The sequence below is a fragment of the Malania oleifera genome, chromosome 4 (assembly GCF_029873635.1).
Source record: "Malania oleifera isolate guangnan ecotype guangnan chromosome 4, ASM2987363v1, whole genome shotgun sequence".
NCBI lineage: Eukaryota > Viridiplantae > Streptophyta > Magnoliopsida > Santalales > Ximeniaceae > Malania > Malania oleifera.
Window position 1 is genome coordinate 117,198,610 of NC_080420.1, and position 20,119 is coordinate 117,218,728.

Below are 20,119 nucleotides of genomic sequence, written 5' to 3' on the forward strand. Positions count from 1 at the left end.
ACACTAATACAATTAGATCCGCTCTTCATAGAAAAACTTGGGATTTGCGATCCCAAAAAAGATTGATTCAAGATCTTGGGATCCTTTTCTATCAGATAGGAAGGGCTGTTGCACAAAATGTACATATGGTGTTCATGTTCTAACTTGAAATCCAAATGAGTGCGAGTTGTTCTTGAAAATAGAAAGTTGTTAAAAATGCATATATTTAACTAGATATCATAACATTCTTGACATCAAAATTTGATCCAAAAGTTGTTTTGAATGTCTTGTAAATCAGAACAAATTTGCACGAGGAAAAAATGCATTAATGGCTTTTACAAATAAGGGTATGAGGAATGGTTCAATTAACATAATTTAAGAATAAGAGAACATGTGATAAAGTTTATTTGCACACATTATTAAATAAAAAAACTGATGTAGCGGAAGCTCATTCTCATTCGGCATGAACTTCAGCTTTATATAGGTTCAAGCTTAGATGTACATTGCTGGCCCACAACCTAATAGCTTAAACTTTTTGGTAAAGGTTTGCTTAACGTGGTATTAGTGCGTTGCCAATAGGTCTTGGGTTTTAGTCTTGTCGCCCTCATTTATTGTTTGGAAGCTAAAAATTATCTCATTCCCCAACATGGGTGTCATTTATTGATTGTTTTTCTCTCTACGTGCAATTAGATGGACGTGCGGGGACGTGTTAAAGCTTGATATACACTGTTGGCCCACTACCTAATAACTTAAGCCTTTATGTAAAGTGGATGCTTAACAATATGTGTGTGTGTGTGTGTGTATACTATAAGATTTTCTGTGCATTCAAGGAAATAAGGTAAAAGGTAGACTAACTTGATACCACAATTGTCAATTAATCAATTACACATGTAGTCATGCACCATCTCTTTTCAAATGGCAAAGCTTGCTCACATGTATGTTTGCTCCAAATGCTACACAGAGAAAAACGAAAGAGCACTAATTTGTCTGAAGCAATAGCCTTTAGTTGCATTTGCTAACCAACTACATACTCTCAGCTCAAGTCCATTGAGCCCTAAGTCCGTAAAAGTGTTAGGTTTGCAATCTCTTTCATTAGTTATTTGTATGCAGAGCACGATGCATTGTACACTGGTTGTCTATCTACTACCACCCTCGTATTTAACTAGGCTTTGAACAGGACAATGCAACCGTAATTTGCTTAGCAACCATCAAGGGAAAAAAATACGATGAAAATAGCGGCATATTTATAGCCTTTCATTTGAAAGAATGAATAGTGAAAGTGCCGACAGAACAAAGAAGCAAAAATGAGGAGATGGGAGTGAGTGGCAAAATATGACTGCATGGGTTGTGAAGGTACAACAACATAAAAATGTACTCATACCCTACTCTTCACACTCTGTCATGTAGTTTTTGGGATAAAATTTATGCAGAACAAATGGAAATATTGAAACAAATATTATATCATTTCCAAATCCTATTTTGAATACATAAATCTAAAACGTAGTTTTTTGGGATAAAATCTATAAAGAACAAATGCAAATATTGAAACAAATATTATATCATTTCCAAATCCTATTGAATACATAAATCTAACTTCTATCTCTCTTTTGCAATTTTAACAATAATAATTGTGTTGGATGAAAGTAATTGAAGAATAAATACCTCAAGCTCTTCTCCTAAAGCTTTACCAGATAGATGTTGACCTCTTTGTCCAATCAGAATAAAAGCAGGCACCTTCAAGACACGGACTAATTGAAGAAAGCACGCTATTGGTTCATCATAGATCTGCAACGATGATGGTGGGATCTGGGTTTTGGTAATCATGGACTCTGTGATGTCTGTATTGGCACCTACCTGGATTCCATAAAGTGAAGCTTTACTGACATTTAATGTTGAGTTTCTAGTCTTCCACGTAAGCTTTGATGCGGAAAAAAGACATGGGACTACAATTGTAGGCATGCTTGATGGCTCTTCTCCAATCAATAATGCCAGAACCTCATTAAGAACACACACCAAAATGGGTGGCTTATAAATTTGCAGCAGCAACAAGGATACCTGAAAAATTATCATTTATTAACACTCGCATGAAGCCATAATATTGTTTAATAGTAAATTTCAGCCAGAAAGTTCAATGCGTATCCATCCAAGTGACTGAAGCAGATGTACCAAAAGTTAATGGTTCATGTTGTTAGGAAGAGTAGGGGCTGGAATAGAATCATAATTCCAGCCTCGGTTTAATCCATTGCTTGGTTAGTTAACGTAAGATTGGAATCAAGATTCTTTGAAATGAGCATTCCTTTTATTAAAGAATAGAAAATTCCACCAGTTTTACACTGGAATGAGTATTAAGGTAGCGTTTGGTTCACAGTTGGAATTGAAATTGGAATTCACTAGAATCATAAACGGAATGTCAGATTCCTCTCTCATGTTAGGTTCGGCAAGGAATCAAAATCGAAATTGTATTATGGTAGTTGGTATATAACTATATATAAACATAGGAATTGGAAAATGAATTAAATTTATCAATTATGTCATTACAATATAAAAAATTTATTCAATTAATTAAATATGGAATAATAACATTATAAATATGTAATTATTACATACTGATACTATTATTTTATCAATCTTTATAATAAATTATTTTTTACAATAAAATCATTTTGATAATTATGTACTTGATTATAGTTTGCATTTTGTATTTTATTATATTTTATTATTATTATTATTATTTTTTAACTATATTATTAATATTATATTTTATCTTATATTTTATAAATATAATTTTTTAATATGTAATTTATTACATGTAAATAAAAATATCATATATTATAACACTATAACATAATTTATTATTTAATATAAAATAATAATATTATAAAACAACTACCATAGAATTATATTTTATTACATAATAGTATTTTATTCTTTTTTATATATTATTATTAATATTTATTATTATATATTTTATTAATGACATTAATAATTAATCTTTATTTTATTTTAAGGTTATAAATAATAATAACCACAATTATATCAGAGTATTCTACAATTTAATACTATTCTATTACTTTTTGTGTGTTATAATATTATTACATATATTATAAATATAAATATTAATAATAATGATTAAAATATTTCATATTAAAAATATTATTATATATTTATATTCAATGATGTTATAATATAAATATTATTATTTTTATTTATGTAGTGTATATCTTATTATATTATATATAATATTATATTATGAAGGGGAGCTTAGGCACAACGGTAAGGTTGTTGCCGTGTGACCTAGAGGTCACGGGTTTGAGGCGTGGAAATAGCCTCTTGCAAAAATGCAAGGTAAGGCTACGTATTATAGACCCATTGTGGTCCGCCCCTTCCCCAGACCCTGCATATGTGAGAGCTTTATGCACCAGGCTGCCCTTAATATGATATTATAATATGTATGTGCAAGTATAAAATATTTTTCTATAGTATTACTTTCTGGGACATTCTTGGAGGGCATTAGTTTTCAACATATTGGATTTTGTTTACCAATAATAAATAGTTGAAATATGTTGCATTTGATGCATGGTAAACAAGAAAAATGTAGAGTCCTCTACTAAATTTACCTATGATTACGCAAGAAAAATGTTAATTCACTAGCAGCTCAATTAATTGCAGTATGTTATTTTTTTTAATGTATGTACAAGATGAATATGTAATATGCTGTTTGATGCAAAATAAAATTAGTACTTCATATCTTTTCCCAAAACCAAACCTTAAAAAATGAACAAGAGAACATTTATATGAAGAAGACTTGCATATGCAGAAATGGACAACTAATTCAACAAATTAAGATTCAAGATACTCCATGTACTTATGCAAACTAGGTTGTTGAAACCAATTGAGGAAGCTGACTATTTACAGGATATATACCACATGTGTGTGCGCACACAAATTAAGGGTGCCCTAGAGCTAAAGATCATGAATTCAATTTGTTTTTAACTCAGCATTAAGAAAACAGAACTTACACATGCAAATATGTAACCCAAAAGGGTTAACATAAATTTTAAAAATACTGTTGGTAGGCACTGTTCATGCATGTTAACTCTTCAATGATATAACTAATAATGTTAATGTTGAGCAACCAGCTCTCTCCCTGTGCTGCTGAGCCCAACAAACTTCAGATAACATAGAATGGATTCTGAAATTGCTTGCTTAAACAGCCCTCTTAAAAGAGAGTTGAATGAATGTTACTTTGCTTGGCACATGGAATCAAAGCTCCTGCCCAAGTGCACCTCAAGGTTTGAAGCAGTTATGCCCGTTTTACACCACACCTCAAGTAGGACTCCTCACAGAGGTATAGACAAGCCTATATTCAAGGCATTGCAACAGCTAGTTTCCCAATAAAATTATTACAGTAAATTTCTCCTCCTATTTTCAGTTTGGTGCAATACATTTTGTTTTGCTTGAACTTGCAATCAAGATTATATCCACCAGCAGCCAAATTAAATTATTTCTGTTTCAGTTTGTGGTCAGTTTTGTCGATGGTGCATTGATGTCTTATCCTAGATTTGTGGCGGCTATATCATTTCACATTGATATACTCATGTAGGTAAAATGGTATTGAATCTGGCCATGCCAAAAAATAACTTCATTCATACATTACAAATGATCCAGGAATTTGCATTAAAATATCAAGGCATTAAGCAGTTGATATTGTATCCATTGGGGAAAAATGCCTACGTCAATGGCTGTGATGCTTGGTTGTTCAAGCTCACTTTTGGCATGAGGGAGTAGGAGATAACTTAATGGTCAGCTATGTTGTTCAAATCCTAATGCGACTCAAGTCTCGCATAACAGCACAAGTAGGCATACAGAGCTGATGATATTTATATTTGTCATAAAAGGTCTAAATTATATTGTATGGAAAAAAGGATCTAATTCTTCAGCACTGGCAGCATTTGCTTTGATTTTCAGATATTTTTCAGCACTGTTCACTTTTCAATTTTTTCATTTGTTCTTCTTAATTTTTAATTTTTCCGTATTTCAATCTCATGTCATTAATCACCATCATACCAGCACCAGCAGGTTGTACATTTCATAGATTCAAAAACTATGAAACAAAAGGAACAAGGCTGTTTTTAACAAACTTGACCCTAAACCTCATGCTGTTTTTTCTGTGTATCAAGATCTTACTGTGATTCGTAGGGAAGCGGAAAAACAGAAGTTGGAGCAACAGCCACTGTTTCTTCAATCCAGACAACAAGTCAAAACACTTTCTTGCAAATCTGCTTTTACTATTATTATTATTATTATTATTATTATTATTATTATTATTATTATTATGATGATGATGATGATGCTTGATTCTATTGGCTATCATTTTCCTTTACGCTCTAGAGGAAAACTAAAACTCCATCCAAAATAAGGGCTTTTATTTGGTCTGCTGTTCTTGATAGGATCAATACTACAAGTGTTTCGGGTCAAGAGAATTTCGAAAGCTTTGTATCCAGATGTTTGCTTTCTTTGTTTAATGCACATTTATTTATGCACTGTCCTTTTTCTTGGGACAACTGAAGCAAGCTTTTTGGCGTGAATAGTGAGAATTGGGTGTTCCCTTCTTCCTTACAAGGTTTTTAACTTTTTGCCACTAGAGATTTAAGGGATTTGGAAATCATAAGGAAGCGAAATGCTTTGGAGGTGAGCTACTTTTGCTGTCGTGTGGTGAATTTGGTTGGAATGCAATTCTATAATTTTTAAGGGAAAGGTGATGGCTTCAGATTTGTTGCATAGTAAGGTTCTTTTTTGGTTTCTTTATGGTGCTCTGCTTTTGGTTTATTTCAGGGATGTGGCTCGTTTAATACTCAAGTTCAAAATTTTCACCTGCCTCTTTTTCTGGTGAAAAAGACAAATTTATCCTTTCTATTCTTTCCTCTAATCTCTAACTAATCACTTTATTAACCTTAAGAAGAAGGTATCTCCCATATCAGGTCAACCATCAGTCTGTAGGACCACAACTACAAGCATCCTACTTGGAAGAACATGGGATTTGCAAATTCTGCTCTCTTTTTTTGCAGGGTACAAGTGTGTAAATTAAATTGACAGAAAAAATTACTTTTTGCATTTGTTTCTTTCATAGTTAAGTAGAAATGTACTAAAAATGATAATATGTTCATAACATGGTCATACTAAGAGACGTTTGGTTACTTTTGGTTCACGGAATCTCAATTCCGAGAATGGTTATAATAGAAGAATTTAATAGTTTGCACAAAAAAAATGTGTTACTACTAGTAAACAAAAACAACAGGGAAAAAATTTATGAATCCATAATAAGGAATAGGTAAGAAATAACTATTCCCAAATTTCACCATGGGAGTGTATTATTTTCCAAGTCCATATTGGATGGAAGAACAAACACAGTTGCACAAATTCTAAATTATTACATCCCTATACAATTTTAATTACATTCTGATAAGACCCTAAGGTTTTGTCATGGAGAAATTGGGGAAATTTAAAGAAGGAAAAATAGTAATAGAAAATAGGGTTTGATCACTTCGAGGGGATCTGCCTCCAAATTAGAAAAAGGCTAATGAAATATGTTATTGCTTGGATGGAAAAGCCCGTAGGGTTACATATACATAGGGTAAGGAAACTTACACCTATTAAGAATATAAAATATCCCAATCCAAGGTCTTTATGGAACTCAATCCCAATTAATTTGGGAATCCTAACACATTAAATAAAAATTCCAACATTAAATAATCCTATCATTAAATAGGATTCATTGGGAATCATAATTGATTACTTAGAAATTCCAATTGATTCGGGAATCCTATCATTAAATAGAAAATCCCAATTGATTTGGAAATCCTAACACATTCTCATTGTATTCTATCCTATTCCTAAGAATAGGCATTCCTCAAACCAAACACAACCTTAGTATTTCTCCTATATTTCCAGATTGGCTTCAGTTTCAGCTTTCAACTTATTCTCATACAAACCAAATATATTTTTCCTATGCGCGGAAGCTCTACCGATGCATCCAGCAAATTAATTAAAGAAAGATTGCTAGGTTGCTTGAGAATTTTTTATTGTCAGTGAACTAATCATCATAAGGAGCAGAATCTAGAATATAACATTAACATAAAAGTGAGAATGAATATTTGAGTATGCTGTAGGAAGCAAGCTCTGGAATGGAATATAAACTCCAAAGGATACTTCGATTGTTTTCTCTCCCCATATTTGAATATTTTTAAGTTTTAATTGTTATGCTCAGTTTATAAAGTCAATGCTTTTTTCCGCCTTTAATGCTGCTTGATGGTTTGCATAAGTTTTTTTTTTATAGAAAAAGAAATTCATTAGATAAAGATAGAATATACTAGCAGGATAGAGGACATCTCCTTAACAAAGTCTGATAATCCTCAAGAAAACCAAAAAGAAAAATTGCAAAAATAACCAATGACAAAAACTCAAGACGCCCTTAGAAGAGACTTCCAATTGCGCTGAACTTCTGAAACACACATTCCCTTGAAATTTCCATAGCCCATACATCATAAAGAAGCCATAAACAGAATCTTTTCCCACACCAACCAATATGGTAACTTCTTTGCAAATATACAGGCATTACGTTCCTTCCACAAGCCCCAAAATACTGCAAATATAGCACAATTCCATAATGCAATTCCTTCCTTCTTCCTCCTGAACCCCACAAAAGAAATTGCCAAGAACTCCTCCACTGTTCTAGGACAAACCCAGCAGCCTGCAAAGTAATTGAATATCTTGCTCCAGACCTTCCATGCATAATCGCAGAGCAGGAAAAGGTGTGAAACAGACTCTGAACAATTGAAGCACAGCATACAATTATCAGAAGGAGAGCCTTTAAAGATCTCCTCATCTGCAACAAGTCATTAGCATTTATCCTATCAAGCACAAACAACCAAAGAAACGCTTGATTTTAGGGGGAATTTTGACCTTCCATATAACCTTGTAAAGAGGAAAAGAGGAATTTGTCTGAACCAAGAATTCAAAGAAAAATTTACAAGAATAGGCTCTTGAAGAATCCAACAACCAATATCGGCTATCACTTTCAGAGGATACATTACAATTATTCAACATAATCAATAAAGAAGATAACTCAAAAGTTTCCCTATCATATAAGGCCCTCCTGAAATGGAAATCCCAAAAGGGTAAAGGACCGTGCGAGTCTACTCTAAGTGGAGAAATGGGATCATTTTGTCCTGAGTTCAATCAAAAAAGGTGAGGAAAAAGGCAGTCTAAGCAGAGAAATGGGATCATTTTGCCCTGAGTTCAATCAAAAAAGGTGACGAAAAAGGCAGACAAAACAACATTCCTCATCAGGTCTTTCCAAAAGCAGATATTACAACCCTTTCCCAAAATAAATTTAGTATGGGGAATAAAGAGAGGGTAAATTTGAGATATAGCTTTCCACAGATGAAGAACATCTAAAACCCAAATTAGTATCCCATCCATTCCCATCAGCTCCAAATTTACTTTTGATAACTCTATGCTACAATGAAGAAACCTAGCGGGAACCACCAAAGCCACTTAGCCGTAAGAGTCGTGTCTCTAGACACCAAATTTCCAAGACCCAAGCCACCTTCCTTCTTAGTCCTACAAACCACCTCCCAAATGATCCCTAGAACCTACTACCCTTGATCAAAGAAAATCTCTCATTATTACCTCAATCCTACTAGCAAATCCCATTGGAATTTTATAAATAGAAAGAAACTACAATGGAATACTTGAAAGACAAGCCTGAATTAGAGTAATCCTCCCTCCCAAAGGAAAAAGGCCCCCCCCCTTCCACCCATCTAAACGCTTGGACACTCTCTCCACCATAGGATCCCAAAAACTAGACAATCTACTTTTACCTCCCAAAGGAACCTCTAGATACGACAATGGCGAACCCAGCTCAGTGCACCTAATTTCCATGGCTAAATCCCTAACACGCTCTGCAGGCACGCTAATAGCTGCAATACCACTCTTACCCAAGTTAATCTTAAGCCCTGAAACCTTTTCAAAGATTTTAAGGAGCCCCAACATATTAATGAAAGAAGGCTTATGATCCTCTATAAAAAAGATAGTATCATCTTCAAACTGAAGGTGCAACACCATGATCTCCTCCCTACCCACCTTAAGGCCTTTCACTAAACCTCTATCCATAGTCCTTTCTACCATTCTATCAAAACATTAGCCACTAGCACAAACAAGAATGGAAAAAGAGGATCACCTTGTCTAATGCCCCTTGTGGCCTTAAACCAAGATTTGGGCTCATCACTACCACCGCAAAATTCACATTAGAAATACAACCTTTCATCCATCTATACCATCTCTCTCCAAAACCCTTCCTCACAAAAATCTTATCCATCAAATTCCAACTCACTCTATCGTAAGCTATTTTGAAGTCCAACTTAAAAACAAGCCCCTTCTTCTTCCTTCTCCTCATATCCTCAACAGTTTCATTCGCAATCAGGATTGCATCCACAATTTGTCTACTCCCACAAAAGCACTCTGGGCTTTAGAAATAGTGTTATCAAGCACCACACTTAACCTTTTAGCTAGCACTTTGGTGATGATTTTATAAACACTTGAAGCTAGACTAATCGGTCTATGGTCAGAGCTCTTGATAGACCTTCTTTTCTTAGGCACCAAAGTTATAAACATAGAATTAATACTTTTACTTAAACCCCATTCCAATAGAATTCATTGAAAACCTTCATCAGATCATTCTTCACCACCGCCCAACAATAATAAAAAGCTAAATTAAAAACGCCCATCCTAGATTTCCTAAGTTTAACTTGGAGTGTGGATGAAAAAAGGAAATCGATTGCACTTATTTTGAATACAGCACACATATTGCATGAAGCCAAATTGTTTTCCCTGGTTCTTTAAAAAGAACTTGAGTGTGACAACATAGATGACATTACTAATTCACTCGCACTTACTCGAGGTCCAAGTGCTCCATCGAAGGAAGTTAGAATAAAGCAAAAGGAAATCCAAAGTCTGATGATAATCTTAGTGAGATGGTTTAGTAAGTTGCCGCTAATCTAGGTGCAAATATACAAGAGTCTAGTTTAGTAAGTTGCCACTAATCTAGGTGCAAATACAAGTCTTCTAAAAGGTTAAGTAAAGCATTTGGTCTAACTACTAAGACGGCTCAAAAAAGGGATATCAATGAAGAAATCGATGATGCTACATGGCGTTGCAAGGAAGCAAAGGTATAATGCTACTCGTTTGATTGGTTATGATTGTTCAACAACCACTATTTTCCAAAGCATTCTTGACAAGGCGGAAGAGGATTGGGCGTTAGACCTTCTTGATGATGAGAATGAAGAAGTATTTGTTATGAAATATGTCATGCAAACACAGTAGCTGAGTTACTATTTTACTATTTTTGATGTGTTACTATTTTTTAACTAAATGCGTGGTTGTGGAGAACTTTTTTTGTTTTTGGTAGTTATATGGCCTTAGTTAGAGGACATGATAGTTGGAACAAATATTATTCGGCTTGTTCACAATATGACTCATGTCATAAAAAGGAAAGTTCTATAAGACAGCTATGAGGCCAGCAAAGCTTCATGGATCCCAATGTTGGACAACTAAGAAACATGTACAAAAAATAAAAGTTGCCAAATAGGGAATGTTAAGGCGGATAAATGTACAACATTAAAAGATAAATTAAAAAACAAACATATACGCAATAAACTAGGCATAGCACCTATCGAATACAAGATAAGGGAGGGGCAGCTTAGATGGTTTGGACATTTGAAACATAGACCTCGCAGCACACCTGTGAGGTGGAGTGAGTTAGTTATTGTTTCTACCTACTTTCTGGTATTAAAAGGGATAAGGACGTAGGGTAGACCTAAATAACCTAAAATGAGGTTGTGAGTAGGGGTGGCAAAATGGGTTAACGGGCTAGGTTCGGGCGGGTCATAAATGGGTTAGTATTAAATGGGTTAGTATTAAACGGGTTCAAGTTCGGGTTGACCCGTTTATTAACAGGTGAGTACCATGTAAACCCAGACCCGCCCGTTTAATAAACAAGTCATAAATGGGTCACCGCCACCCATTCAAAAAATACTATTTATTCATTTTAAAAAATTTTAAACATTTTATATAAAATGACATTTTTAAAAAAACAAAAAACACTCCATTTTATTTATTAATATCTAAAAAAAATTAAAAAAATTAAAATAAAATAAAAAAAAAATTCCTCACTCACCACTGTCACCAGACTAGAGGACTCTCTCCCTTCTCCACTCTCCCCCAACCGAAATCTCCCTTTCCCTCTGCTCTCAGCCGCCCTCGCCGAAACCTCCTCTCTTGACTACTCCCTCCCCACCCCCCAAAAGCCTCTCTTGGCTCCTTTGCTCCTCCCCCCCTCGATTGGCCCCTCCACTACTCCCCCCCTCGATTGGCTACTCCGTTGCGGCCTCGCCTCCACTCACTCCCAGCACTATTTGGAGGTAGATGGACACAGATGGCGATGATGAGGAGGAGATTGACACGAACGATTCTCTTGGCCGCCAGCATCACGAGAACCCACTATCAAATCTTTGACGGCTGTGATTAACATGGACCGCAACGATGAGGAGGAAGGGGCCGAGATGGAAGGCTGTGATGCCCAGATGGAACTTGGAAGATGGCGTGTTACAGCCGGTTTGGAACTTAGGGTTAGGTTTCAAAGTTTCACTGTGTGTATATATATAGGAAGATAAACGGGTAATCCACCGGGTGACTCGACCCGAACCTGTGTAACCCATTTAATAAATGGTTCGGGTTCGGTTTGACCTGTTTATAACTAGACATAGTAGTTAAAAGTGCGCCTAGGCGCGAGGCGCAATGAGGCGAAGAGGCTTGTGCTTCATACCACGTGAGGCGAGGCGACGTGAGGTGCGCTGAGGCGCAAAGGGACAACGGGCACAGGGAGGCACGCCTTGTAAATTTTGGGTCTTTTAAATGAAAGAAATAGCAAGAGCCAAAGCCGTAGCCCTCATTCAACTCGAACGAACAGAAGCCCTAGCCCTCTTCGACCCTTTGAAGCCCCACGACCCTTCGCGAGTTCGTCCTGCACATTCAAACCAGCAGGCGCCTTCGCGAGCCTCGAACCAACAACGTGAGTTCGTCTACGAGCCTTCGAACCAGCCAGAAGCCTTTGTGAGCTCATCTTCAAACTTCGAACCAGGACCGTGAGTTCGTCTTTGACATTTCGAACCAGCACAACCCTTCGGGACTTTGTTTCGAACCAGCCCTCGCGAGTTCGTCTGCCAGCCTTCGAACCAACCGTGAATTCGTCACGTTGTCTTCGACATTTCGAACCAACAGCGAACTCATCTTTGTGCCTTCGAACCTTCGTAAGTCTTCATCTTCTTCTTTTTCTTCTTCTTTCCGCTGCCTGAAGCCTGCTGTCTACTTCTTATAATATTATATGTAATTACTAATTAAATATTTAGTTTAATGTAAGTTTAAAAAATATATCTAATACATAATATTCTTTTTACTGAATTTAGTTACTGTTTTTTAATTTGTTTGGAAATGCATTATACAAGTCTTAAATCTTAAATGGGTTATTGCCTGCATTAGGCTATTAGCTACTAATTCAAAATGAGTTATTGCCTAATTTGCTTGAAATATATAATACACTGTTTTTTTTAGTTAGGATACCAAGTCTAAAATATTGAATGGAATCTAGAAGTGGAAACTCGGCCTCTGCAAAGAAAGATCCTGCATGGAAGTATGCACATTTGGATGATCAGAAAAAAAGAAATAATTTGACTTGCAATTTTTGTGGCAAAATCACAAGGGGAGGAATATTTTGGGCAAAACAACATATTGTCAAAGGATTTTGAAATGTAAAAGAATATTTTAAGTGCCCTACTCATGTATGTGAGGAGATTAAGGAGAATTTGTTGAAGAAAGAAATAGAAAAGGAGGAAAATGAGCCATTGCCCAACTTTGATGATATAGATCATTATGGTGAAGATGAAGAAGATGAAGTTCAAGAAATTGGCACTCATGGCAAGAGAGTGCTTACTGATGGAAATAGAAGTCGAAGTCAAAGTTCGTACCAATCCAACTTGAACAAGCCAAAATAGAAGGGGCCTATAGACTTGTTTTTTACTCATGATCCAAAGAAAGCAGTTCAAGCTAGGAAAGAAGGGAATATGAAGCAAACATCAATAAATGAGATGTGCAAGAAAGAATTAAGAAAAAAGGCAATGGGAGATTTTTCTAGGTGGATGTATGATGCTGGAATACCATTTAATGTTGTACGTTTGAGCAGCTTTGCAGTGGCACTTGAATCGATTGGACAATATGGTCCTGGAATAAAGCCACTTAGCTATCATGCAGTGAGAGTTCCTTTCCTAAAGCAGGAAGTTAGTCGAATGAAAGAATTGTTGAAGGTCCATAAGAAGGAATGGACAAAATATGGCTGCTCAATTATGTCTGATGGTTGGAGAGATTCAGTTGCTAATAAGGACATAATAAACTTCTCAGTGAAATCTCCAAGGAGATCAGTGTTCAACTGTTCATCAAGTTTATTGATGCTTCTAATCTTGTCAAGAATGCAGATAGAATGTAAAAATTACTTGATGAGGTGGTAAAGGAAATTGGAGAATCAAATGTGATTCAAGTAGTAACTGACAATGCTTCAAACTTTGTTGCAGCAGGTAAGAACTCATTTCTGGAACTACATTCTATAGTGTATATATTGTTTATTTTAATATTTTAATGGCTTCACTCCTTGATTTTTGAACAAGGAGATTGTTGGAAGCAAAGAGGCCACATTTATATTAGACATCGTTTGCTGCCCATTGCCTCGATTTAATTTTGGAGGATATTGGGAAGATGCCTTCAATTCATGCAACTTTGAAAAGGGCAATGTTTTCAAGTGGTTATATTTATAACCGTGTTAGCGTGGTGAACTTGATAAGACAGTTCACTGGAGGAAAGGAGTTACTAAGGTCTGCAGTAACAAGATTTGCAACTGCCTTCATCGCCCTTCATTCAATCCACCTTCAAAAGAACAACTTGAAGAAGATGTTTACTTCTGAAGATTGGAATACTACAAAATGGGCAAAGGAGGCAGCTGGCAAAAGAGCAGCTAGTATTGTTTTGATGCCTACCTTTTGGAGTACCATCGTCTATGCTCTTAAGTTGACAAGCCCACTTATTCATGTACTCCGTTTGGTTGATGAGGAAAAGAAACCTGCAATGGGATACATTTATGAAGCAATGGATAGGGCTAAGGAAGTCATAGCTAAGGTTTTCAATGAGAGAGAGGATAAATTTAAGGAGGCATTTGAAATTATTGATAGGAGGTGGTGATGCCAACTCCATCAACCGTTGCATGCAGCTGCACACTACTTGAACCCCAAATTTTTCTATTGAAACCCTAACATTTTGCAAGATGAAGAAATTATGACAGGTTTGTACAAATGTAAGGTTACTGCCAACCCTTGAAATGCAAGATAAAGTTTCACATGAGTTGGAAAAATACAATACCACTAGTGGCGTCTTTGGAATTAGTTTGGTAGTGAGACAAAGGAAGATAAAAGCACCAAGTAAAGTGGCATTTTTACTACCTCTTTCTTTTTAAAATTATTTTTGCTATTTACCTAGTAAGTATTCATTTAAAATTTATTATATAACAGCGCAATGGTGGATATCATTTGGATCAACAACTCCAAACTTGCAAAAGTTTACTGTGAAAATTCTTAGCCTCACGTGTAGTGCTACAGGCTACGAAAGAAATTGGAGCATATTCCAACATGTAAGTCATTAGTGTATCGTGGATTAATTATTAAAGAACAAGAATTGCCAATTTACTACTTTTTAGAATCATTATTTACCATATTACTTTAAACTTTTTGCGACTTCATAGCAAAAAGAGAAATAGGCTATCCCAGCAACGCTTGAATGATTTGGTATTTGTGAAATATAATCGAACTCATAGGCGTCAATACGAAAAGCGTGACACCATTGATCCCATCCTCCTAAAGGACATTGATGATAGTAATGAGTGGTTGATTGGTAGGATCGATGGCGATTTCGATGAGGATGATAAACTTGTGTTTGAAGATGATATTTTGACTTGGGATTCTATTGCTAGAGCTGCTGGACAAAATAACCCCCCACATCACACTAGATCAAGAATAAGTGCAACTATGTCATCATTGTCTAGAGGAAGAGGAAGAGGAAGAGCTTCATCTGGCAGTGCAACTAGTGCTAGGGGCTGGACCACAATGTTGGAACTTGTAGATGAGGATGAAATCCAAGTGGATAGTGCAGAGGAGACAGAAGAGGAAAAAGATGTTGGAGAAAACAATTCTGATGATGAAGAGGAAGATGATGATATCTTCGCAAACTTAGTTGATGATGAGTGATGACTGATGATTGAGGAGGATTTTTAGAATTTATACTTTGAAATCTTTTATTGTACTCTTTTCTTTTGATGTTGAACTATGTTGAATTGTTGATGCTTTTCGCCTTCGTCTTGCCAATTTTATTAAATTTCCAATTTTGTTATTAAATGTTTTGGTATTTTAAATTCTAATATTACTAAATATTCATATGTTCATATATCAATTACCCCAAATAGGCATTTTACACTATTTTAATAATTGTGCGCCTCACCTTTGTGAGGTGCGAACCTTCGCCTCGCGCTTCTAACTACTATGTAACCAGGTCAGCTTGTATTAAACCCTAACCCGATTTAAACGGGTGGGTCACGGGTCATCCGTCAGGTTTTGACCCATTTTGCCACCCCTAGTAGTGAGGAAGGATTTAAAAGCTCTTAAGCTAGGGAGGAAAATGCTCTTGATCACGTGAATTGGCAAAAAAAGATTCATGTAGCCAACCCCATCTAGTGGAACTTAAGGCTCGTTGTTGTTGTGCTCAATATGATGAAGTGATGACTAATTCTTGCAAATAATGCTAATTTAATATTTGGGAGAATTTAGGAGGTTGTCGTAGATTTCTTAGGCAAGCATTTTTCTTTTAATAGAAAAGAAGCAATTCATCACTAGAAAAGAGGAAAATACAAAGAGCTTGTGAAATCCTCACATCACAAAAGTAAAGCCAAAAAAAAAAACTACAACAACCAATCAAACAAAGAAACAAAGAAATAAAGTAAAAAGGCCAATCAATCGCTAAATATCAAAGAAGATCATGCTACCAAAACATCTAGTAATAAGCACCCATAATGATGCCAAACAAACTATAGATGAAGCTCATAGCTCAATCCCACATAATATCTATAGATGAAGCTCATAGAGATTTCTTAGGCATGCATACTTATAGTCTGAGTTTTCGTCTAGGAAACATACTTGTTTGATATTATCTGTAGATAATTCCGAATTTAAGTGGAGTCTATAATATTACTTGGGTTTATAGCTTATTAAATGTTGTTCAAGAAATGGTTTTCACATATGTTCAATCTAACTATACTTGTGAATAATGAATTACTAGTATAAAATTGTGTTAGCTAAAAAAAATAAATGGTTTCTTTCTATGACATAGGTTCCAAAAATTGACTTTTCTCCGAGCATGTAATTTCAAATTTATTTTTCCGTTAAAGCTTGATATACATTGTTGGCCCATAGTCTAATAGCTCAAGCTTTTAGGTAAAGTGGTATTCTAACATAAATCAAAACTAGTTGCTAGGGGGTCCTAGGTTTTAGTCTTGTTGCTCATGTTTATTATGTGGTGTGTAAAAAATTACTGTGTTCTCTATCATGGGTGTTATTTGTCATGTGTTTATCTCTCCATGTGCTATTGGACTGCACGTGCGAAGGAGTTAAAACTTAATCTTTATGTAAAATGGTGTTCTAACATTTTTCTTTCTTTCTTCTTTTTTTTTTTTATTATGTTTACTAGATAATTTGAGGTCAAAAGATGTTTTGAATGCATTTTTTTAATTACCTTAACCCTCATTTGAATTGATCAAGGATTGAAGGATATTGAAAGTGAATGAAGGATATTCTTGGATATTAGCTACAACAACAACAACAACAAAACCAAGCCTTAGTCCCACTAGGTGGGGTCGGTTATATGAACCATTTTCCGCCAATTTATGCGATCATGGATCATTTCTTTTGATAGATTCAAGAATATTAAATCCTTACTCACTATGTCCTCCCAAATTATTTTAGGTCTGCCCCTGCCCCTTCTACTACCCCCCCCCCCACAGTAACAATTCTTTTCTTTTTTTTGAATATCGCCGGGTGTCCACAACCGTCAAGGACGTCCGTTTTATGGTCCGCCGCACCGGTCATGACTAATCCCACGCCTTGTAGCGGTGGCCCCACACACACCACAGAGGGGTTAATTCAGGAGCCCGCCGCAGGAATCGAACCCGGGAGGCATTTCTGTTAACCGTCAAGCGGCACTTCCGGAATTCGCCCTTGCCAACTGAGCTACGCCTTGGGGGCCCCCACAGTAACTATTCTTTGATATTAGCTAAATAGCATTAACTAATTGGCTAACAAGTGCAAGCACTGATGGCTAATGGTACAAACTCACCCATCCATTTTCTTGACCACCATTGCCTAAGGTTTTTTTCTGTATTTAAATTTATTATTGTAGACAACGTTGATTTAATAAGTTATATTATGAAATTTGTTATTTATAAACAGATTTTGTACAGAAGGACATCAATGCAAAGTCAATGCATATATGATTCCATTCCCACATTTTTATTACATAAACACAATGGAACAGGGTCTTGATTCCATGCTGCCTTAATCAGACACTAGAATGAAATTGCACATTCCATGCCATTCCTAACTCGATTCTGTTCCTACATCTGTTCCACCCAACAAACCAAACCAGTCGTCCCGTGAGTCCAATACTTCATCAAAGGTGGAGGAAAATAGCTCCTGGTAACGGAAAATGAGGCAAAAAAGAATAAAACTCAATTACAGCCCTCATTGCCTCGTGGTCACCTACTTCTTCAGACATGAGAAACTGCAACTATGTCTACACATTCTTTTTGAACTCTGCAAATCCCGGTATCCTAAAGATCTACTACATATTGAAAAATAGAATTTGATCCACAGAAGTTTGCCCGCAATTTTCAAGGAAAAGTAAACAAAGTAGGCACGAAATGCAAGGAGAATGAGTGCGTACTGACCTGATAAGCGCCCCCATCGTCAACAAAATGAATGATGCTGCCAGATGCTTTGAGATCTTTAACCCCATACCGCTCCAGTGACAGCTCAAAAGATTCCTCTCTGCGAGTAGAAATACAGAAAGATGGAAAACCTCATCCGTCATGAATTGCCGTGCTGTGTATACCTTCTAATTGAGGTTTTTGCAGAGTCAACAAAATTTAGAACAGAGAACTGCTGGTGAGAAAGAAAAAACTTACAATCTTTGAAGAGTAGAGCTGGGGTTTGGATGCAGAGCATCGGAGATGGCAGCGCCGACGCCGTCTGCGTCCTTAAATAGGAATATGATCTTCGAAGCTACCTTCATTTTCTCCCCATTGCACCGAGTTCATGCTTGAGCGCATTTTGTAAGAATATTGCAGCGTTAATGAGAGAAAAAAAAAATGCTATATAAAAAAATAATTTATGGAAAAAATGCCAGCCTTTTACCCAGAAATTTTCCCACTAGGAGCAAAAAAAATATATAAAGAAAAAAATAATATTATTTTCTGGAAAAATAATTAAAAAATTAAATACATACATTAACATTTAAAATTAATAATAATTATTTCAAATAACATCATTAATCATAAGTTCTTGAGTTTTGGAAGCAGTTTTATTCATCTTTTTAGTTTTTTTATAAACTATTAAAAAATTTAGCTAATTTTTCATTTTTAGAATATTTATATGAAACAAATGAACAATAGTAAATAATTTTGATTCCATTTGCTTGTGAAATAGTTTCATTTGTTATTTTTAATTTTTCAAATAATTACACAAATTTCATCCTATTTTTTATTTTTAAAATTATATTTAAAAAATTATAAAATATTTTTTCATTATTTTTCTAGACTTCCAAATCTTATATTACATATAAGAGCATGGAACATGAATCTTGAAGTTTAAATAAAAAATTTGTTTTATTTAAATTGAAATTATCAAAGCACAAATTATACTAAAAGTACAATTGAAGTCAGAAAATATGGACTAACAATGTTGAATAATTTATAATAAATAAATAAAAAATATTTTGAAAAACAAAGAAAGTTCCATTAAAGCAAATGTCAATCTGCAAAACCTTAGGTGTTAACTCAAGTAAAGGATTCATCATTTTGATTTTGGTGGTAGTAGTAAATACTCAAATGAGAACTTTGAAGGCCAAACGGGTTCAATGTGCCATTAACCTGTTTGCCACATGATACATACAACTACGACATTCATGTTGACTATCTTTTAGGTTGATATGGTGTTGATATCATAAGGAATGTTATTTGGTTGATCTTGCCAATAATCATATGCTTGAAGTTATTGATATAGCCAAAATTAGTACACCCAAATTTGACAAATACGCCCATGGAAGGCCAGCCTTGGGTGACGTTGAATGTCTCACATAACTCCCACTAAACTATTAATAATCCCTAGTGCGGTTGCGGAGGCTGCAATTGATGGCTTGCATAACCGTCCTTGAGTTACTTACAACCCATTTGTAATCCCCTAGACATAATGGTACCTTATGAATGTTAAGTTGGGGAAAGGTTTGCCCTCATTACTATAAAAAGGGGATCCTAGGGGGACGTAAGCATCTCATTCTCACTCACTCTTCAGTCACTGTTGCAATATGAACCTCTCATTCCTTAACTTAGGCATCAGAATGATCCCCCGGAGTACACTCGAGGTCCTCCAAGCCATTCTTGTTTGTTTCTTCACAGGTGGTCACAGTCGAAGGATGAAGCAATTGAAGTAGTGCGATTATGGGCAGCAATAGTTGGCGCAATCTGTGGGGACTTTTCAGGAGGTTTTCAGTCATTGACCATGACCACATCGCATAATTCTATATCAAAACTTGTTGGGGGAAAACCAATCTCCCCAGACAGTTCACTCCACTCCGACTGATAACCCGAGTGCACCACTAAATGACTTTCTAGCCTTCCAAAGAAAGGTAGAAGACATGTTCACAGTGATCTTGCAGCAGAGGA

The 20,119-nt window shown here is 35.6% G+C and overlaps 1 protein-coding gene across 3 annotated transcripts in view; it reads right to left on the reverse strand.

Annotated features, from left to right (window-relative positions):
* Positions 1–18,597, reverse strand: part of LOC131153182 (uncharacterized) — a 31,274-nt gene extending 12,677 nt beyond the window's left edge. For all 3 annotated transcript variants that reach the window (XM_058105315.1, XM_058105314.1, XM_058105313.1), the window contains exons 1-3: positions 18,365–18,597; positions 18,128–18,227; positions 1,642–2,034 (exon numbers count right to left, since the gene is read on the reverse strand). In XM_058105315.1, coding sequence (XP_057961298.1) covers positions 1,642–2,034; positions 18,128–18,227; positions 18,365–18,471 — 600 coding nt within the window. In that variant the 5' untranslated portion in view covers positions 18,472–18,597. The remainder of the gene's footprint in view (positions 1–1,641; positions 2,035–18,127; positions 18,228–18,364) is intronic.
* Positions 18,598–20,119: the final 1,522 nt, after the last annotated feature.